This window comes from Marmota marmota, unplaced genomic scaffold, assembly GCF_001458135.2.
Source record: "Marmota marmota marmota unplaced genomic scaffold, marMar, whole genome shotgun sequence".
Taxonomy (NCBI): Eukaryota; Metazoa; Chordata; class Mammalia; order Rodentia; family Sciuridae; genus Marmota; species Marmota marmota.
Genome location: NW_025999872.1, coordinates 1,093,539 through 1,115,749, shown reverse-complemented (window position 1 = coordinate 1,115,749; position 22,211 = coordinate 1,093,539). Strand labels below are relative to the sequence as shown.

Below are 22,211 nucleotides of genomic sequence, written 5' to 3'. Positions count from 1 at the left end.
TTATAGTGGTGAAGAAGCGGGAGGCAAGAAGGATGGGGTCCTGGGGCTCGCCCTGGTCCTGACACCTCACCCTAGGGACAACCTGGCAGGGGACCAGGACTGGAAGAGGCCTCAGAGGCCACACATGCCCCTGACCCACCTCCAGCTCAGCAATGATGCGGTCCTCATCGTCCTCATCCTTGATGGCAGAGGCCATGATGGGTGGCGTGGAGGCAGGGCGGGCCACCTCAGACACAGCCCGCCGCAGCTTCACTTGGGGCTTCTGCACCTCCAGCTCCTCAGACTCGGCCTTCTGAAAGGCCCAGGGCCCCATTAAGACCAGAGTCTGTCCCCTCCAGCACCAGCTCACCTCCCAGGTGTCACTGGTTCTAGATCACCTCCCACCTCTCCTGGCTCCGAATCTGTAACTTCCTTTGTCTCCTGCCAGGAAGCCCCACCACAGGCAGAGGCCTGGGTGGAATTAGGGCAAATACTCGTAACCAGGATCCCACTAGAAGTCCAGAGTCCCACTGTCCAGTGGTCTTCCCACCCACTGCCTCTGAGAAAGGGCTCCCTCCCACTCCAGAGGGTGCCCAGAGGTCATCTCAGGCTTCCCCCTAATTCAGTCTCTGGGCTTCTGCCCAAGGGGAAGTGGTACCTTGATGAAGGCTGAATCTTTCTTGCTGGTGACCACCACCTCTCCAGTGCGTGTGGTGGTCAGGCCATGGGAGGAAGGGAAGCTCCGGCGGGGAGGGGGTGGCGGGGGTGACTTGGAGGGCTTCTCCGTACGGTATCGGGGCACTGTCAGCTCATCTGCAGGCAGCCAATGGGCTGGGGTCAGGGCTGCAGCCCTGTGGTCAGCACACTGCATCTGACCACAAGTGTTGGATAACCTTGCTTCCTTCTCCAGGAGGAGAGAGGAAAACTAGGGGGTGGGGAGGAAGGACACAGGGCCCCTCCTCTGTTTACTCCCCCATGCCATCCAGCCCCAAGCCCTGTCATTCTTCCTCTAACAGCACTCTGACCCCTTGCTACTTAAAGTATGTCCTGGGCCAGCAGCATTGGCAGCACCTGGGAGCTTGTTGGAACCACAGTTCAGGACCCGGCCCTGAGCTGCTTAACCAGAATCCTGGGTTAAGCAAGAAGGACAGTCACATTCAAGTTTAAGAAGCATTACTCTAGCCAGGCACAGTGGCATGTGCCTATAATCCCAGCGCCTCGGGAGGCTGAGGCAGGAAGATCTCAAGTTCAAGGTCAGCCTCAGCAATTTAGCAAGACCTGTCTCAAGATAAAAAATTAAAAGCACTGGGAATGTAGCTCATTGGTGAAGTGCCGTGGTTCAATCCCCAGTACCAAAGAAGCAGCACCACTCTAGTCTCCTTCTCCCCAGCCCTTGCCACAGGTTCTAAGCACAAGCCCCTCAACCCCCAGCCTGGCCCCACTCACCAGTTTTCTCCCTTCCCCCCAATTCTTCCTCCAGCCTGTTACCAGGACAACATGTCGGAAGGTCACTCAAATCATGACACTCTCCTGCCTCTGATCTTCAGAGGCTCCCATTACCCCAAACTAGTCCAAGCTCCTTAGTCCAGCACCCTCTGCACCTGCCAATCTTTCATTCTCTGCTCTGCTTATTACTCCCGGTGTGGGCCCTGGGTGGACCCTGGGTGGACCCCGTCAGGCAATAGCAACAGCAAGAGCGCATCTGCTGGCACGGGTACATGCTGCTCCCCTCTCCCTGGCATGGCCTCTCACTGGCCAGGAAGTGACTAATCATTTTCAGACAGTAAAAACTCCCCTCCTCTGGGAAGCTGCCCTGGCGGCCCAGGGCCTCCTCTAGGTCTGCACAGCTCAGGCTCTGCACGGGTCCCCTCCACTGGCTGCACTTAGCCCCTGCAGGTTTACATGCTGGGTAAGGCCTAGGGCCAATTACTTAACCATTTTGAGTTTTAGGGTCCTCGTCAGTAAAGTGGGAATAGTTACTACATCTGCCCCCTAGGACTGTTGTGAAATTATAAAAATTGTCAAACACAGAAAGCAGCTGGAACAGTTCTTACTACATAGTAACTGCCTGATAAACATGAATGTTAGTATTATTCCCCTGATAAATTCTGAACTTCTAGAAATTAAGCACCCACTTATTTCCATCTCCCCAGCACCCAGCACACAGGAGGTGCTTAATAATATGCGCTGCAACGGGGCTGGAGTTGTGGCTCAGCAGTAGAGCGCTCGCCTAGCACATGTGAGGCCCTAGGTTCAATCCTCAGCACCACATAAAAATAAATAAATAAATAAAATAAAGGTACTGTGTCCAACTACAACTAAAAACAATTTTAAAAAATAATAATAATATGCATTGCAGGAATGAAGGAAGGATGACTGACTGCCATTTCCCCTTCAAATTTCTGCCTCTCCCCCATTTCTCAGAGTCGGGGAGCACAGGATCCCTGTGAGTATCTACCTCTGCACCCTACTCTCAGCCCAGCCTGGCTCACAGCAGGTGCTCAGCTCAGCCAAGCGGGGCAGGAGGATCATTCTGCCTGCATGCAGGGTCCTCCCTGCCTCTCAGCAGCCCTCAGCAGGGCAGTGGGAAGGGCCAAAATGGAGTCCAGCTTACCCTGCCCTCTGGGTTTCCCTCTCCCTTCAGTGATCTGAGGCCTGGCCACTGATGGCCAGCACCCCCTTCTCTGGCAGCCCAAGCACCGCAGTGCTCACTCCCCAGTACCACCTCTGTCAACCGAGAGCCCTGAGAATTGGGTTCCCCAACTCTGGGCTCCTCACCAGCCCCTCCACCTCCATACCTGAGCCCCTCCTCCCACTGGGCTCTGTTCGTGGGGCTGTCTTCTGGCCATGGGGTGCCTTGGGGGGCTTGTGGTCCGGGGTGGGGGCTGGGCCCGGGTGGGCCTTGCTGGCACAGTCCAGGTCCGGGATGGCCTTGAGTAGCTCTGCCTGCGTCTCCTCCAGCAGCCGATTGATGTCCTTGGCGCTGTACTGGGTCAGGGCTGCCCGCTTCTCTTCCCAGTCCCGCTCTGCAGCCTTGGGGTGGAGGGTCAGCATCAGTCCAATGCTAGACCCTCCAGGAACGGCTGCCCTGTCCCAGGACCTCCAGGGCTCAGTCCCTTCTCTATCCACGCATGCAAGGGATAGAAAGGAAGCCTTCCACTGATCCAGCCCCCAGGAGACCTCACCCTTCTCCTTGAGAATTACATGCCATCCGTGTGGGTCACAAAGGTGGCTTCATTATATTACATCCCGTTACTACCTTGTCATATGATATCATGTTTTTGGACATTCTATTCTATTCCATTGACCACACAGCCTATTCTTAGGCTAACACCATATTGCTTTGATGATTATAGTTTTATAATATACTTTCTGTCTAGAAGGATGAATGTTACCCTCATTATGCTTCTCAGATTTCCATTAGAGGACTTACTCTCCTCCCCCGAGACAAAGGACCGACTTGCTTAGAGCTTCCTACTCCAGGATGGTGCAAGCACTCACAGATGCAGCTTGTGCCCCTCACCCACCCAGGCCTCCGCACCTCAACAGACACAGCCTTGTCCACACTTCTTTTGCCAGAAGTATCCAGGCCTTTGGTGGGGTTGCTGCCCTTGGGGGTGAGAGGGGCTCCCTCGGCCGGCCCGCTCAGCTCATGGAGGTTCAGTGGAGGACTAGGGGGTGGCATCTCAAAGTCCAGCCCCTTGTTGAAGTCAGTCTCAGCTGTCACCTTCTTGGGGGACTGACTGAGGAGGTTGTTGGGGGGTGGCCACACACCCTCATCCACTTGCCTGGGTTAGGAGAGTTAGGAGCAGCTGTGAGGCAGGGTGGGGGTGGGGGTGGCCCCAGGGAATGTGCCTAAGGGAGGTGGGGCGCAAGGAGGGCTCTGAGATTTTCAGGAGAGATGGGAGGATCTGGGGAGGAGTGACTGCACAGGGCATCAGGGAAAACTGAGGCTGCAGCGCGGGAGGGTTCACAGGTCAGAGGCGAAGTGCACATGCAGTCAGCACTCTGGGAAACTCTGGGGGAGTCAGGATAGGGCTGGGCATTCCTATGGATCTAGGCCCAGTGTGTGACCCTGTGGGCAATCAGGTCAGGGAGAGAGTGACCTGCGGATCTGGGCCAGCGTGTCTGTGACCCCACGGCAGCGCTTGAGGAGCCCATCCAGGCGCTGTGGCTCCTCCTTCAAGAACTTCACTGCCTCCACCTCCACGCGCAGCACCACCCGCATCTTGCTCTGCAGGCCGGGGAAGTGAGCTGAGGGGACAGGAAGGAGTGAGCTGGGAGGGAGAGAGCACTGAGGACCGGGAGGACAGCGTAGTGGTGGGAGCACGGGCCACACCGCCTGGCACAGACTCACCCTTGAGCTCTGTGAGTGTCTCCCCAAGCTTCTTCAGCACGAGCGCCTTCTCCTCCAGCTCAGGGCCGGGTACCAGCCGGTGATTGTGGGACACATCCCTCTGGATCTTCTCCACCGACTTCTCCAAGTCACTGCAGCCACAGAGATACCCTCTTAGCCCCTCTGGCCCCAGCCAAGCCCCCTGAAATTGAGCAGCTGGAAAGAAATCAGGCCACTATTAAGATCAAAATTAGAAGTTATTCACCAGGCCACATGCCCAAGTAAAACCAGAAATGCCAAATCTCAGAAGTGGGGAACACTTCCAAAGAGCTCCCACAAAGCCGACCTAGGCCCACCTTGCAAGCTCTGATCTTTTAGCAACATCAGCCCAAATCTCCCTTGCTGTAACTTGCAGCCTCTGATTTTTATTCTGCCAAAGAAGCAGTAGAGAATCTGGCCAATTTTCAGAGAACTGGAGGCAGCAGCATGTACCCCTGAGGAGTCCCCTGTCTGAGGAGACACCACCATGCCCATCTACCTTTAGTTAACTGATCAAGCCACTCAGCCTCTTTCTTTGAGGCCAAAACTGCTTTAAGTTTTCAGCTGTTTTATATTGAGCTCATGTCATCTAATGCCCCACACTTTTCTAAGATGAAACTCAGAACAAGTCACCACCTCTTGCCTCAAGATCCCTAAATGGATCTTGAGACTAAAATCCAAATTTCCCAAAGCAGACAAGTGGTGGTTGGAAACTTGACTCTAGAGTCAGCAAGATTGAGATCCAATCCCAGCTCAGCCTTCCCAGCTCTTGAGCAAGTTACCTAATATATCTGGGCCTTGATCTTCTCATGCAAGAAATGAGGGTATCCAGCAAGAGTTCCTCCCACATGGGCCATGACAAGGATGAACTAAGCTAATGTGAATGGGCTGGTCCCTGGGATCTGCTCTCCCTCCAGCTGCGTTCCCCACCCCATCCAGCTTACTTCTGTTTAGGCCGTTCGAAACTTCTCTAAGGTCCTTGTATGTGCAGCCCTTTCTGATCCTTTAAAATGCCATGGTCTCTGCCTAGAACATTCCATTCACTTACACACACACACACACACACACACACACACGTTAATTCCCCCTTGTCTTCAGGACTCAGTGGAAAACTCTCCCAGGCCCTCCACTTGAGGTCAGGATTTTGCTTCCTGCCCCACAAACCCTTGAAGCTCCTGTTTGCTGGGTTGTACAACCTTCTGGACCACTAACCCCAGGCAGACTAAGTGAAAGAAAGAATTGCTACAAGTAGGTCATCTCAATTCTATACTTGAGTCACTGACATCCCACATGTAAAGCTACATGTGGGACTTTACATACATTCCTGTCAAATCCCATCTGTTGGATTTTAGCTCAATAATCCAGGTGCAAACAACTTTTGAATCCCGGTTCCATCATCCCACAGATTTGCTCACCCTTAAAGCTCTGTGTCGTCCGAAATCTTATCAGCATGACTAGCAGATGAAAAGATGGACCGGGCTGGAGCCAAGGGCAAAATCCTATGGCTCAGCACTGCTGGTTAAGGAGCTATCTTGTATTAAATGCTTACTGCATGCCAGGGGTCACACCTAGCCTTCAGTAGATACTCGTCTTACTTCAGCCATTGGTTCTGTTGTCACAGTGGGCTTAAGTCACATTGTCCTGATTGGAGGGAGAGCAGATCCCAGGGACCAGATCCTAGGCCTGACTCTGCTACCTGGGAAAGCAAAACTTTCCCCTCTATGTGTGTGACACCTGACTGGTTTAGGCTGGGCCAGTTTTATAAAATAGTCACTTCCAAACATCAATCAGAGAAGACACCCTCATTTAAAGCAGGACTCAGGGAAGCCTTCAGGAGGAAAGGACACCACAATTCTCAGGCAGAGGGAGGACAAGATCCCCTAGGCTCACTCTTGTCATTCGATTCTCCAAAGTTTTGAAGCCCCTAACTTGGTCAGGTTCTGCAAATGCGTTCCAGATCAGTTTGTCTAGACTAATGGATTAAAAAGTGGCTGAAAACCTGGCATGATGGTACACACCTCTAATCTCAGCAGCCTGGGAGGCTGAGGCAGGAGGATCATGAGATCAAAGCCAGCCTCAGCAACTTAGCGAGGCCCTCTCTCATAATAAAAAATAAAAAGAGCTGGGATGTGGCTCAGTAGTTAAGGGCCCCTGGGTTCAATCCCTGGTATCCAAAAAAAAAAAAAAAATAATAATAATAACAATAATGGCTGAGGGCTGGAGTGCAGCTCAGTGGTAGAGTGCTTGTCTAGCATATTCAAGGACCTGGGTTCCATCCCCAGTACCTTAAGAAGAGGGAAAAAAGTGACTGGGTGTTTAGTCCTAGAAGGGTCCAGAGGGGAAGGCCAATACAGAACCAGCTAAATAATTTGCAGGGCCCACTGCAAAACGAGAGATCAGTTCCTAGTTCAAAACTTAAGACTTTCAGGAGGGTGATGGCAGAGCATTACACTCAGCAAGGGGCCTGTGTGAGCGAGGGCCCTGCATAACTGTTCATCTCCAAAGGTGGGTTAGGCAGAGGCTGAGTCCAGGAGTCAACAGGCCTCAGTCAGCAGGGCAGAGTCCCGGCAGAGCTTGGCTAGACAGACACATGGGTGAGCCAAGTTGATGAAACGGAACCAGCCTAACTGCTAGCAAGATGCCAGGAAAGAGGAAGGGTCACAGCAAAATGAGGCAAGACAAGCGCATGTGCAGCAGAGTAGGGGGTGGGGAAGGGCTGCAGGGCTAATGCCTCGGAAGGCTATGGAAGGAGTGCAGGGAGGGCCTTCAAGGCTGGGCCAGAGCCACAACAGGGCTGGCACACAGTTAGCCCCTGTCCCACTCAAAATAGGCAGGAGGCCCATTCCAGAAGGATGGAGAATCCTGACAGAAGCAGTTTTTTCAGGTCATTTGAGAGCAGTCTGAGCAACGGGTCCCACAAAGGGCAGGGGTGAGGAGCCTGCATGTTCCTGGAGAACAGAGGCCCCCAGGAAGACAAGGACCAGACACTCATTAATGACCAGAGAATAAATCCATCCTTTCATCTCTTCCACCTCTGTGCTTTTATATTTCCTTTAATGTCTCAGTAAAGTTCTTTTGAAAATTCCAACCCAGCTCTGCTGTGCCAAATGGAAAGGAACAAGGAAAGGACAGGAAAGTCCAGTAAAGAGATTTCCCTAGGAGAGGGGGATGGCAGCTGTCTAATGGAAATCTGACTGGAGCTTTCACTAAGCCATCGCACCTGAGTGACAGGCAGCGGCTGCTGGCTTATTTCCCCATGGGGTGACCCCTTACTTCATGTTGGCCATATGATGTTATATGAATCTTTGCCTCCTGCCTCTTCAAGGCATGTATCACCAGGCTGCGTGGACCCCAGGTTGATAGAGCAGGAGCCTTTGTAAAGGCTCCATATATGACTTAGGGAGGAAGTTGAGCTTCTGTGAGCAGCTCTCCTGGCTCCTGGGCACTCCTGAGTACAACCCAACCCCTCTCCAGATAATGCAAAAATCTTAATACTGGACACAGATGAGGGCACTGAGGCAAGAACTGCCCTGAACACATAACCCCTTGATGCTGGAGCCAGACCCCAAGTCCCCTAATGCCCTGTGTCACCAAGAGGGAGGGACATAGGGAAGAAGCAGAAGTCTTTGCCTCAGACTCAGTAATTGATAAGGGAAAGCTGCAGTGGGGTGAGGGTGCTCCCTCCTGAATGGACAGCAAAAGGCAGCTTCTCCTTTCAAAGGTGCCAGACAATGGAATTGTGGCCAGACAGCCATTTGCTAAATTTTGATGGAGACGGTCTTCTGTTAACTCTTCAGTGTCCAATCATTTGGGGTGGGGTGTTCGATATTCTTTCTTCTTTCCAGAACGCTCCAGCTCAGTTCCAGTTATACCAAGCAAGGAGGGTTTTTCTTGGCTATATCTGGTCTCAGAGATCAGTGGACAGGAGTGGTGACAATGGTGGCTAGTCATCACCAAGCTGGAGTGGGGGTGGCGCCTGAACACTCCACCTGCATGCTCTGCCCTAGGGTCAATTTACATGGGTCACGGGCCAGAACAAAAGCAGGCAGAGGTCAGAGAGAAATCAGGCCCCAGCCACATGTGAGTGAAGTTGCCAGACTAAATGATGAGGAAGCAAGACCACAGCAAAAGCAGGCACCAAGCCAGAAAAAAGAAATCGGGAATTATGCCAGATGGTCAAAGGTTTGTGGGTCATAGAGAAATCAGGCGACAGAGGAGGATGAAATCAGGCCCCAGAACAAACCAACGTCACCTGTGATTCCGAAGGAAGGGAGCTGTGCCTCCCAGGGAAAACAGGCTGCCTTGGCCTCGGCCGCGCCCCCCACCCTCCCTCCGCGGCCGGGCCCCAGCCTCACTTGAGCTGCTGGGTGATGAGCTCTTCGTCGTTGAGGTAGCGCAGCCTCTCCTCCTCCACCAGGGTGCGCTGCCGCTGCAGCGGGTCCTCCTGCCACCGCGCCGCCTCAGACACGCGCATGCTCAGCTCCGCCTCTGTGCGCTTCAGCAGCGCGCGCACCGACTCCTGGTTCTGGAGCTGCGGGATGCAAGGATGGGCGCGTGGGCCTGGGTGGGAGGGATAGGAGGCGCGCGGGGCGAGGGAGTGCAGAGGGCAGCCCTATGCGGCTCCAGCTCTTCATAAGATGCGGCTGCTTAGCTGTGGCCACGAGCCGCCACGGACGGTGCGGGTAGGGGCCGAGGGCTAAATTTGGGGGAAAACGGAGGCAGGAGAATGGGCAGTGGACAGTGGAGGGAGCCGTGCTGTACTGGGCGGTGCTATGCTGGGCAGTGCAGAAGGTGCTGTGGCCATGAGCAGCAGCAAAGGGTTGGGGCGGTGAGTGGCGCAGGGGAAGTTCTGGGAAAAGTGTAGGGGCAGAAGAACAGGATGAGAAAATGTGGCGCGGGACGGGGGTCCTACGCTGGGCCCTGCCTAGAGTGCAGCTGCGTGGCTGTGGCCTTGAGCAGCCCTGAATGAAGACGGGCCTGGCATGAAGGATTCAAGCGCTGGGGTTGATAGTTTCCGTGACTGGGACGGGAGGACCAAGTTAATGCTAAGTTAACGGTCAAACCCAGTTCCAAGCCTGACTGGAGGGGGGTGGGCGAGACCTTACCCTTGGCCCAGATGGCAACTCTCTGCCCCCTCCCCAGCCTGTCTCTGTGCATTATTCTCGCCTGACGGGTCCTGGGGCCCTCTCGAGTAGCCGGCACGGCGATGCCAGGCTCCTGACTGGTGGGACCATCTGCCAGGAAGGACGGAGCAGACTGTCCGGGCTCAGGAAGGGAGAGCTGAGGGGACGTGGGGAAGAGGTATGCGGGGCCAGAAGGAACTGGAGTTGCCCCCCACCCGCAATGATATCTATGGTGAGGGTTGGCCTGGGGCTCTAGAAGAGCCATGGGAAAGAAGGAGGGCTAGTAGGGGGGGCATGAGCCAAAGGTGGAGGTTCAATGAGAAGCAGGAGCTCAAGAAGAGGGGGAGAAAGGGTTCAGGTGGTAGGGACCTTTGAGCAACAAGGGATTCCCCAGAGCTCCATGGGGAAGGGCGGGGCACTGGGGGATGGGACAGTACTTGTGGAAGGAGTTTGGGCTAGTTGGTGGTGCTTGAGGGGAGCATTACCTGGAGCTTTCGCAGCTGCTGAAGTTGGCCACGCAGGTCACTGGTGCTGTTCTGCAGGCCACGCAAGTGCAGCTGCATCTGCAGCCGGCTGATAGCTGTGGGCTGCCCTGCAGGGGTGCTGCTGGCTGAGGGAGGGGGAGGGCCAGACACAGGGGTTGCCCCACTGCTTCTGCTGCCTGACCCACATGCTACAGGGAGGGACCATGAGGATGGGAGAAAGGGAATAAAAAGTGAGCCTGAGAGGCACTGGTGCAAGATCCTCCCCACTTTTGACCCCACACAGTAGCCAGAGACACATGACTTTGCTTCCTGCTCTAAGTGATAATCAGTTCTAACAATGAGGAGCAAAGCACCAGTGCAGTGACATCTTGGGTTAAGGTGAACACTCATGTATCCATCGAAAGTCCAGTGATGTAGCTATTGTTTGATCCCTAGTTTACATATTAGGAAACTGACTCAGAGGGAAAGGCCCTGTGAGAAAAAAGGGAAGGGTCACTCACGTGCTGATGGGGTGGCTGCTCCATTGGAGCCTTCAATCTTCTCACTGTAGCACAGGGAAAAGAAGATGGTCATCAGAGGTCCAGGCCAGCCCCAGACCATCAAAGCTGAGTGGGACCTTAGATGTCATCTCTTTCAGCTCCCTGATCATGGAATGGAACAGCAGAAAAGGGAAGGGACTTGCCCAGGGTTACACAGCGAGACATTGGCAAAGTCAAGCTCAGGGCTTCTAATGCCCATTGCCCCTTCTTCCTGCCCCTGGCAGTGGTGTTGGGAGAGGGACCATACCTGGGTGTCTCAGGCTCTGAGCCTCGAAGTAGGGCGCTCTGCACCAGGCCTGTGAGGCTGGCAATCTGCTTCTCCATGGCCTCCATTCGCTCCCTGGGGAGGAAGGTGGTTCTGAGCAATCCCTGCTCTAAGCATGACTCCTGCCCAGCCTCTCATTTCTAAGAATGATCACCAGGAGAAATAACATTCTATCCCCAGCTGCAGTTCAGGCACACAAAGAGACCAAATGCCTAAAGAACAAGCCCACCCCCTACTGCATTTCTCACCTCCCTAAGCGATCTGTCCTAACCACTCCATGCTTTGCTTATGCCCCTCTATGCTTTTCTCCCTACCTCCTCTCTGAGGCCATCCCAAAGTTCCAGTGGCCTTAAGGAACCTCTTCCCCAGACCACTCAAGGGCAATGCAAGGATGTTTTAGTGTGTCTCCCCACTAGACCAAGCAGGAACTGGGTTTGCCCAACTTGGCATCAGGAAATGGTACAGTGCCTGTCACAAAGGCCACAAGGTTGCTGTGTGAAGACAGGTGGCTTCTCACCAGTCAGCAGCGCAGCTTGAGGGCAGAGGTTATCTCTCACCCTGGCTACCTCCTTCAGCCCTGCACCCTTAAGAGGGCACTGAGTGGTGGTTCAGGACTCCCGGGCCTGAAGGCTAGGTAAAAAAATGTGTTTCTCTCCCCTCCCTATTTCTTACCAGTACCCCACTCCCCAGTGAAATTCAGCTGACCCTATGCTGGACAGCTCTCATGGTTACAAATTCTGTGTTCCAGCTAGAATTTGACTTAAAAAAAAAAAAAAAAAGGGCTGGCTCAGCCCTTGAATTTTACAGTTGCAGAAACTGAGGCTCAAGGAACACATGCAAACTCACATCTCCAGAGTCCATATTTGGGGCCCTCTCACCCACTGCTTCAAGATTTGCACACAAAAGAGATGGCATGCCCATCTCTTCAGTGCCCTCCCTGCCATATCCAAAATGCTCTCTGGCCACTCACTTAAGATCACTGTAGATCTCAAGGACTCTGGGATCTCTTGAGTTCAGCAAACACACCTGACAGGGCCTCTGCGGGGTGCCTCCTCTTCCCATCCCACCCCACTCCCATAGTCCTAAGGCCTTGCAAGTGTCTCTCACCTGGTCTCCGTGTCCTTGGCTGGTACTGGTGGCCCGAATCCGACGAGCGAGCGCTCCCCAGGCCCAGGGAAGAGCTCGGAAGGAGGGGCTCCGGCTGTCGAGGAGCCCGCGGTGCTGCGGGTCTTGCCTCCGGGACTCTCAGCGAAGACAGAGGAAGAGCCGGAATCTTTTCGGAAAGACTGACGCACAGGCGAGCCCCGGCTAGGTGGCCCTGAGTAGGGGCTGTGAGGCGGCGGGGGCCCTCCGGGGGGCGCTGCCACGTCGGCCAGTTTCTGTGGTGAGGAGGGCGGCAAGCGGAAACCATAGCTGTCGCCGTAGATCGGGCCGCCGCCGCCGGCCGCCTTGTACAGCGAATCCTCCAGGTCCGACTGCAGCGCAGCGGCCGAATAGGTGCTCAACGAGCGCACCGAGCCGCGTTTGTACAAGCCGCCTGCGCCGGGGTAGGCGAACGGGTCGCCGGCGGCCGCGGCCAGGCTCAGGCGGCCCTCGTGCAGCAGCCCATAGGGATCGGCGTAGAGGCCCTCGCCCTTCACCAGCACCATGCCACCCGCTTTGCCCGCCAGGTCCTCGTCCGGTTTGACGTCGCGACGCTCCAGGATGGCGCTTGGACTGGGGCTAACGCCCTGGGTGGCAGGGGCACCTCCCAGTCTCTCTGCCGCGTGGTGCACGGGGCTGCCAGCGTAGGAGGGCGGGCGCCCCCCAGCGTAGGAGAGACGCGAGCGCGATGGCGAACCCGACGGCAGCCCCGACGGCAGCCCAGATGGTAGCCCGGGAGGCGGCGAACCAGATGCCAGGTGCGGTGCCGGCGACAGGTTATTGAGTCGCCGAGTGGGCGATGACTCCCTCGAAGCATACACCATCTCTCTCTGCGCAGAAGACAGCTCCGTAACCCCACAGGGCTAGTCACAAAGGGAACCCTTTTGCCCTTGCTTGAGAAGCCAGCATCAAGTCCCCTGACGCCCAGCAAGTCCCTGTTCTCTGCCTTTCCTCTCTCCTGCAGTGTATTTTGGGCACCTTACCCATCAGGGCTCCCAGCACAGGTGTGTGAGGGTGTGTGGCAAAGTTGTAGATGGAGAAGCAACAGAGGGGCACCCCTCAGCCCGCCCCATTGTGGGGGTGGGGAAGTCAAGGAGAATAAGTGGCTCAGGAGAGAGGCCTTAGAATACCTAGAGGTCTGTTAGAGAAGTCCTGAGTGCACAGGACTGGAGCAAGGATGAAGTGGCGGTGAGAGGAGAGGGCTCCTCCATTAATTCCATAATTAAGGGGTCAGCCCCCTTAATTCTCCTAGTCTTCCCTGGTTCCCTTGACATTTGCCCACATTTTACCTGCCTGGGCCACTTTCTGTCAGCCTCTCCAATTCCGTGAGCATCCCCATTCATACCCTAAGGTCCCCGCCCTGGGTATCCCCATTCATACCCGAAGGTCCCCGTTGGTGAGGTGTGAGCCAGGGAAAGCAGCATACAGTGGTTCCTTCCTATAGATCTTGATAATACTTCGGTCCTGGATATCCCTGGGGGAAGGGTGCAGAGGGTCACCATGCATCTCTCAGGCATGCAGTAAGGAGAGGCAGCTACTGCTCACAGAAAAAAAGAGAGGTGGCAAGGGGACCAGGACCCCAACCCCTTCCTAAGTCCTTTGCTCAGTGGATCTTGGTGTCTTGGGCTGTCTGCCACCAACACACACACACCACAGCCTCCACCGGGACCACTTCCTCAGCCTGTGAAGCCATTTCCAGGTTAAGTCAGGTCGTGTCTCTCAACCCGCAGGGATGGGAGATTTAGAAGGGAGGGGGTGAGGGGACCAGACGATCAGGCCCCGGAGGAGAGGGGAAGGGCAGAGGGAAGGTCTAGAAGGAGCTGGGGAAGGGCCTTGGGGGTAATCTCCTGGGGAGGAGTATAGGGAAGCCCACCCATTCCCCTGGGGCCGCGCCCACCGAACGTCCTCCAGCTCGTAGAAGACGTTGCGCGCCTCATCTTTGATGAGGATGGCGGTGTTTGGCGACTTGAGCATGCCCATGGTGAGCTTCTGCGGGAACATGTGCGCGATGAGTGCATGCAGCGTGTCCAGGCTGCTGACCTCGTGCGTGATGTGCACGCGCCGCGTCTCCTCCCCAAACTGCAGGAACAGCACCCCTGCGAAGGAGATGCCACCTTCGTTGTTATTGCCCCCGCTGCCAGACCAACCGCCCGGAGAGCAAGGGGAGCCTTCGGGAGCTGAGCCGGTCCCACAGAGGCAGGGTCTGAGGCTGGATGCGGCCCCCGAGTGCAGGTGCACCCAGGCACTCCTCATGCTGCCAGGGCCTGCCTCCCAGAGCACCAGGATCCCAGGCAGCAGGATCGGGAAACGGGGTTGTGGGCAGGAGAAGGTAGGGCAAAAACTGGGAAGGGGTTAGGGAAGGGTAGAGAGGTGCTGAAGGAGAGAGAGAGAGGGAAGAGAGGTAAAAAGGGAGGGATGAAGGAAAGAGGGACTGCTCTATAAGAGAAAGGGCTAAGAAGCCTAGTAGGAAAAGAGAGGGCTGGGGTAGAGAGGAGGGAGGGCGGGAGAGGAGAGAAGGGAAGGAAGGGGCAGGGGATGATGAGGCAGAAGGAGGGGTGGAGAAAGAGAGCAGAGGGGCCCTGACAGGGGTGGTCGCTGGGAAAGAGGGATTTGAGCTCAGGAGGGATGTAGTGGTGTAGGGGATGAGGAGGGCTGGAGGAGACGGGCAGAGGGAGGAGCCTGCCTGGTCCGTACCTGGAGATCGCAGTTTGGTCTGACTGGCTGAGCGAGAGAGGGGCAGGCTCTGTCGGAAGCGGTTCATCCTGCTAAAGCCCAGGGGCAGCTCAGCCTCCGACATGGTCTCCAGCGACTCAGCTGAGGCGTAGGACAGCTTGGCTGCCTGGTCTGCCAGCCCCGGCTGAGCTCCCTGAGTGTGACGCGAGCTGCGGGTCTGCAGGGACAGGGCAGGGCAAGAAGAATCAAGCATGATCCCGTTGCCTTGCCACTGCCTCAGTCCAGGCCCAGGGAGCTCCCACCAGCCAGCCAGCGACAGGCGTACACAATCACAGGAGGGTCTCCTGGATTCCAGACCCATTGTATGGCTGCAGGAAGGTCCCCCCACCTCTTGGGGCCTTGACCTCCCTGGGACACCCAACAGGTAAGCAGTGGGCAAAGGACTCAGGCAACTTGGGAAGCCCGACAAGAAGCCATCTGAGCTGGAGCCACGGGCACGCCTGCTATTTTAAGCTTCCAAAGAACAACAACAACACAAATTTGTCACTGAGGTGAACAGCAGAATCGTTGAGCAAATTGGGGCATTAGTTCCAGACATTAATTAAGCGGCGGGTTTGTGAGCGGCGAATTTATTCTTCCTGGAGTTCAGAGAGCTGGGGGTGGTGGTAATGGGAAGTAGGGCCCAGGGAGAAAGCAACAGCAAGGGACCCAGAATCCCAGTGTTGGGAGGTATGGGCTCTCACAGAGCTGGGCATGGAGAATGTCCTTGATTTAAGGTGACAAGAAAACTATCCCAAACCCCTCAGTGCCAGTTAGAACCCAGATTCAAACAAACTACATGCTTAGTACCCACTACACATGTGAAGTCCAGTGTGATACACGTGACCACAGGGTGTGTGTGTCAAGCCTCGGCCCCTCTCTGTGAGGTACAAGCTGCCATGTGGCCAGACAGCCTGGCTGGCCTTGTCCCAATCCCCAGAATGACAGTCCCTTCCCTGAAGCTATAGTTCTGGATAATGGCTGGGGGTAGGGAAGGACGTCACAGACAGCTGGATTGCTCTCTCCTTAGGGGTGGGGGTGTCACACTATGATTTCAATTGTACTTGAAGAGCTTACTATTAGCTGAAGCCTGGGGTTGTCATCCAGGGCCACCACCCCTGCCATTCTGCCCCAATTCTTCCCCTCAAACCAGGTTGCTGTACAAAAGCTCATTTATTTAAGGAAGTAAGAAAATGAATCAGATCTAGATCATTCCATATTATGTACATTATTACATATATATTATGTATGCATTTGTTGTATAAAAGTCATGTTCTCTGATTGTATTTTTCTATAAAATAAATTGATATTTTTAACAATAGATCACTCAAAATCAGTAATACAAGCTATCTCAGTGTTGAAAGAGAACTATTATTTTTAGTTTTATACACACTTCTTTAAAATTAAGTGAATTTTATGCAATTAGAATATCTTACTTTTATATTTTAAAGAGACAACAATAATAGTATCTCTGAAAAGAAATAATTTATTCCCCACGTTAGCTCCCTCTTTCCCAAAATTCTGATTAACCCCTAATTAATTTCCATCTTTCTATTAACTCAATTTAATGTTCTAATCAGATTAGCACTCTTGATGAAAGAGCATCTTCCTCTGATGGGCAACGTGCCCAGCTGTCCCCAAGGTGGCCTTAAGGGCTAGTGGACTTGGGAGGTCAGATTTGGGAACTCTGAGGGGCAAGCACAATGTCAGGAGTAGGGCTGGGCTGGCAGTCTTGGGGTTGCCAGGCTTGTAAGGGTGAAGGGGTCACCAATGCAGGCAGAATGAGGCAACTGGTAAACATAAAAGTAGGGGGTCCACAGGGCTATGGTGGGGGACACAAGTGAGATGCCAGAAAGAGAATGGAACGGGGCAGCATGAAGGGGGCAGCATTCCTGGGGGTGGCTGAATGCAGAAACAGGAACCCTGGGAGAAAAAATAATTGCCACATTCCCTGTTTCACATGTTCATGTCTCTGTTGTGACCCCAGGAACGCCTTTCCATTCTCACAGACTTTATAGGTAACCCTGCCCCAAAGAAGGAAAGCCCATCACACTTTTCTTCATCCCTGAGCTGAGACAACAGGGCAGAGGAAAGTGAGACATCTAGAAGGACTTTCCAACCACTAAGGAGATGGCAAGAGAACAAAATAGTGATTGCAGCAGAGCTCTCCAAAGACGGGAAAGGGGTTGCTGTGGAAGGCAGTGAGCACTATCCCTGGAGCACCTTCGGGGAAGATCATGACTTCTGGTCAGAGGCCAGGCAGAGGGCATCAGGGGTCGGGTGGTCAAAGCAGGATCGGAGCTTCCCCAAGGCTGCCTACAGCCTGGGGCAGAAGCACTGGGAAGCGTTTACAAACCTCTTTCTCGGACCTCACAATCAGATTTTGGAATCAACAAGGATTCTGACAGCCTTTGAGGTTGGCCACCATATAAATCTTGCTGTGAGCCAGACACTGCCTAGACTGGCATTTTCTTATTATATCTTTATAACAATTTAATGATGCAGACATCCTTCCGCTTTACAAAGGAGAAGCTAAGGCCCAGAAGACTGGAATGTACATTGCTCTGGGTCACTAAGCTAGTTAGTGGCAGACTGGAATTCACTACCAAGTAATCTGGCTCTCAGGCTCATGCATCTAACCACTACACTCTCCTGCCTCCTTCAAAGAGCCTATGCTTAACACCAGGATACTAAGATCCTGGGACTCCCTGATTCAAGGACTCCTGGCGGTGCTCTGGGAGAATGCATGCAAACAAGACCTGGGATTCGGGATGGTGGCCTCCCATCCCATCATGATGCCTGAGAGAGGGCCTAGACTCCAGCAAGCAAGCAGTAGTCTAACTGGTTCCGCTCGGCTCTGGGCCTGGGCACCAGGGAAGATGGATGAGGGTGCTCCCATAGGGGTCAGCAGGATGTCCTGGGGAGGGTAGACAGCTCCCTAGCTTTGGATAACTCCAAGCTCTCCAAAGGAGGCCAGAAGGCACCACCCCCGAGCCTAGCCCTCCACTTAGAAAACAGGTTTTAGGGGTACAGGACAGTGTCTTGCTTGACAGTCACTAGCTCCTCCACAGCGGGGGAGTAAGAAAGGGAGTCACAGGACCTCCCCAGGAGGTGCAATCTGAGTTCGAGGAACGAGGCCTCAACAAGATCATGGGTTCAGGGCCCTGACTCAGAGCCAGCAGATTCTCTAGGCTGGGGAGACCTTCTCATTCCAAAATGCCCCTTGTGGACTGGGAAAGTCTAGGGACAGAGCACCTCCAGCCCAGATCTCCAGCAGAGGTGGCCCAAACTCCCAATCAATCCACAAGCCCCTGGCAGGTGAACCCAGTCTTTCCCAAAGCAGCAGCCACAGCCTGCAGCAGCCACAGCCTGCAGCCCCAAAGCCCACGCACCCACACCAGAGGGGGCCCTGCAGACTCACACCCCGGTGCAAAGCATGTGCGAGGGAGGGACGGGGCAGGGGAGAGACAGCACATGCAGTTGTCATGGGAGCAGAAGCAACACACACTGACCTTGAAACTCCAGTAGTTTGGCTGCTGATGGAAATAAGAGAAGAGATGGTTATGAGGGGGCAGGGAGGAAAAGGGCAGCAGGGGGCAGGTTAGAGACCCTTGGAGCTCAACATTCAGCCCTGGGACATGGGCCCTCCACCCCCTCAGGAGCAGGAAGGAAGTAATGCCCATTACATCCCATTCTCTTCTGAGACCTGAACACCTTGGTGCACCCAGGATGGGAAGGCTTCAGGTTTGCTGGTGGAGGCAGGAGAGAGCATTCCAGATATTTACTAGGCACAACTCCAAAGTAACAGCCCTCAGAAAGATACATGTAGGAAAAGGCACAGACGACCATGATATAGGGACCCAGGAGAGAATTTAAAAAGATAAATCTGGGCCATAGGGTCAGAGAGATGGCACGGGGATGGGTTGTTGCAGGCCAGGGAAATTTTCCCAGAAAAGATGGCATTTGAGCTGGGTCTTGAAAAATGAGCAGCTGGAGATTGGAAGGAAAGGTGTGTTGGGTGGAGAAGAGAATGGGCGGGCACCAGGAGCAGGCAAGAAAGAGTGTGGGAGAAGAGTCCACAGTCCAGGCTGCTGGGGCCGCAGATTGGGCTGCAAAGGGGGCTGAGGCCAGACACCAAGTGACCTTCAATGCTGAGTATGTAGACTCAAGTCTCAGGGGTGGGAGGGAGGCAAGCAAAAGGCACATTAATGGAGCAGAGCAGGATCAGAATTGGACCCCAGCAGGGCACAGAGCTGGGGGTGGAAGAGGGCAGCTGGGTCCCATGACAGGGCAGGGAGGCCTGTGTGACAGGATGGGCCTTGACCATGGAGGAGAGTGGACAGATGCCAGTGACTCCCAGCACTGGGCAATGAATAGGGAGCTGTGGGCAGCAAAGGAGCTGGGGAGACTGGGGACTGGGCAATACCCTGGGGCTGGGTAGAGATAGAGGGTTCCTCACATCCCTAGAATGGGGGGATTAAGGCTCCCCTCATTCACAGTAACTCGGGTCACCCTGCCTTCCCTAGAGACCAGAAGGCCCTTCCAGATGGCTGGGAACAAGGAAAGAGCCACCCTGAGGCCGGGCTGGTTCTTGGCAAGGCTGAGGGCACCCTGCTGACCGGTGCCAGCCTCAGCAGGAAGATAGAGGCAGCAGATGGCCTGGCCCTGGGGTGCCTGGCACAAACAGGCAAGAGTCCCCGGCCTCAGAGCCATGGCAGAGAAAAGGGGCATTGGAGGTTCCTGATGGGGAAGGACACCAGGCTTGAGTATCCTGTACCACCCAAAGGCCGTCATGGCTGGGAGGAGTTGGAAAGGGGCTGAGTGGAAGGGTGCCCTGACTGACAGGCTATACTAAGGCAGCCCTTTACCGTGGGGACGAGGCTAGCAGGGACTGGGATGAAGAGGTTCATTTGCCAGGACTGCCCCCACCAGATCCCTGATGGCCATCTCTCCCTGTAACACTGGCTCCAAAAGATGAAAAACTAGTCACATACCAGGCAGAAGAAGAAGGCAAAGTCTGTACCCCAGCCAATGCCTGGGATAATCTATGGACACGCCTCCCCCCCCCCGCCCTGTCCCCCACTGGTGCTAGGGGATGCTCACAAGCAGAGAGGGGACAGGCTGAGTAACAGGCTCTACCCACAGCTGCTGTGGCCTTGAAAGAGGAGGGGAGGGAGAGGGAGTGGAACCCTAGGGGGCAGGCAGAGCCAAGCAGAGGGCACTGGAAGGTTTATGAGAGTCAGGTTTGCAGACTGGCTGTGATGGACGGCTCTGCAGAGAAGGCCTGTGTCCCTCACTCCCCAACCCAGGCACAGACAGTGTGTACAGGGGCCACCCACAGCTCCCCACAACACACACGCTCCCACACAGCCTCACACAGACTTTTACATCCTTAGATAAGGACATCACCAACACACCCAGAGCAACAAAATACACCCACCGAGGCACACAAGCACTTAGAAGCTATCAGAAATAGCCCCAGAAATAAACAGAAACTCAGACCTGTACATATGGGGCCATCCCCACTCACACACACACACACACACACACACACACACACATGCCCAGGACCCCAACCTGCTCACATGCAGGATCTCACAGGCATAGAAGTCAGAAGCACTGACACCATTCATACCACCCTCAGTATACGCAGAGTCCCCATCACACATGACATGTGGACACCCATTCTCCTCACACTCTCTCTCTCTCTCTCTCCAGAAACACAAATCATTGAACACACAGTACACACACATGGCCTTAGAGAAAGAGTCATTACTCTCTTTTGCTTTACTAGCTGGATCCAGGTGCCTCTGACAACCTTAGCCACTCTCCCATGCCTATGATGTCCCAAACATCTCATGTCAAGGCAGTGATCTCTTGAATTAAGAGAGGCAAAAGGAGCCCCACCCCCACCCCGCCACCAATGTCTGAGCATTGGACTCAGGGTACCTTATGAAGATGACTGGGACCCACTTTGTATCCCTGAGAGGGAGATGGGGCAGGGCCTGGCTACAGCCACACTGGCTATGCCTTCAATGTGGGCCTGCCCCAGGGTCCCAAGACTGGCACATTCATGGGGCAGTCTTCTGGAAGGAATGGATCATAAGCATGGCCCAAAGGCCCAAAGCATAGGGTGGTGGCATCAGTGCCACAGGAAAGGTCAGCCAGTCCCCAGGAAAGGGTACACACGGAAGAGGAGCCACATTTGTGCCTAGGGAACAACTTGGGTATCTGAGTGATACTATGATCAGAATCCTGGGGTTTCTGGATCTGAGCTGTTAGAGCCTCTTTGAAGTGAATCCTGCTTCTTCACCCTCTGAAAAGTAAGGAAGAATGATCCTCTTCCATATTGAGCTGCCAGGCCTGAGGCCTCTGGTTTCCTGGTAATTCACTGTGTTCTGAGGGGGAAACTGCAGGCCTGAGGAGACAGCCCATCCTCTGTCTCCTCCAGGGTGTTGACCCAGGGGCAGCCTGGGGTGAGCAGAGGCTCCTTCCCTTTTTTCCAAGGGGCACACTCCCAGTCAGTCACTCTCCACCCAACTCCAGCCCCCTTTCCCCTGTTGTCTATTCCCTCCTGCTGTGCCAACAAGTGCCCAGCTTGTAGCAGGCCCTCAACAAATAGGTGACAGAGAATAAAAGCCAACAAAATAGGACCAGCCCACGAGGAGGAGTGGCTTCGAATACTTTGGTCAGGCCCCACTCCCTCCATCTCCTGGCACCCAGCTGCTCAGCCTTCTGGGCCTATTCCCTGGGAATTTCCCAGGACCAGAAAGCCCCCTGGGAAAGAGGGCAGAGGACAGGAAAGGCCCAGAGGTCCAGCTCCCCACCCCTAGCACAAACCTTAATACTAAGGCAGAATGACCTCCCTCCACACTCTCCAGGAGGGGTCTGGACTTCCCAGAAGGCAGTGAGAAGGCAAATGAAGAAAGGGCTGTGAAGGAGAGACCCAGCCAGGGGCAACCACTGGCAGGAAAGATCTTGCAGGAGTTGGGGCAAAATAAGAGGGATTCTAAAAGGTTAAGATGGAAACCCAGCATCCCTTGGGACAAGGCTTTCAGAAATAGGGAAAGGGGCTCTCCAGAGACCTAGGGGAGCAAACCAACTCTTTGGTGAGCAGAGAAAACAGCTTTTGCCTGGAGCTGAGGGTTAAAGCCCCTCCCTCTCCCACTCCCACTCCTTAGCGGCTGGTAGAGGGGAGCTGGCCATTCCCTCTCCCCAACCCAGGCCCTGTGGCAGGGGCGGGTCAAGCCTCTTGGGAGGCTTAGCTCAGCCAGCTGAAATCCCCCACCATCCCTTGGGCCCAAGTCTCCTGTAGGTTAGGTGAGTGCATGAACCTCCTTGACCTCAAGCCGCTACTACGCAGCCTCCCACAGGAAGGCCAGTCAACGGTGCGCACCCCCAGCCCCTTAACCCCCTGACTCGGCGTGCACGACGCACACACCCACCTCTCAACTCCCTTGAACCCAAGTCCACGTAAACACCCGCCCCCAGCCTGGGGCTACGCAACGCGCCCCAGCGGGCGCCAGCTCCCCCCCGCCACGCGCAGGCACCCTGCCCCCAGGTGTGCGGATCGCCGCCCACACCTACCCC

The 22,211-nt window shown here is 54.8% G+C and overlaps 1 protein-coding gene across 5 annotated transcripts in view; it reads right to left on the bottom strand.

The window, feature by feature from the left end:
• The window catches only part of Srcin1 (SRC kinase signaling inhibitor 1), a 64,973-nt gene that overhangs the window by 13,069 nt on the left and 29,693 nt on the right, over positions 1–22,211 (bottom strand). For all 5 annotated transcript variants that reach the window (XM_015506639.2, XM_048785567.1, XM_048785570.1 and 2 more), the window contains 15 exons: positions 18,134–18,157; positions 14,604–14,799; positions 13,807–14,005; positions 13,290–13,383; positions 11,874–12,739; positions 10,749–10,841; positions 10,463–10,506; positions 9,963–10,150; positions 8,710–8,885; positions 4,337–4,467; positions 4,086–4,233; positions 3,521–3,767; positions 2,778–3,012; positions 638–792; positions 140–292 (listed from right to left, as the gene is read on the bottom strand). In XM_015506639.2, the coding sequence (XP_015362125.1) occupies positions 140–292; positions 638–792; positions 2,778–3,012; positions 3,521–3,767; positions 4,086–4,233; positions 4,337–4,467; positions 8,710–8,885; positions 9,963–10,150; positions 10,463–10,506; positions 10,749–10,841; positions 11,874–12,739; positions 13,290–13,383; positions 13,807–14,005; positions 14,604–14,799; positions 18,134–18,157 (2,949 nt within the window). The remainder of the gene's footprint in view (positions 1–139; positions 293–637; positions 793–2,777; positions 3,013–3,520; positions 3,768–4,085; positions 4,234–4,336; positions 4,468–8,709; positions 8,886–9,962; positions 10,151–10,462; positions 10,507–10,748; positions 10,842–11,873; positions 12,740–13,289; positions 13,384–13,806; positions 14,006–14,603; positions 14,800–18,133; positions 18,158–22,211) is intronic.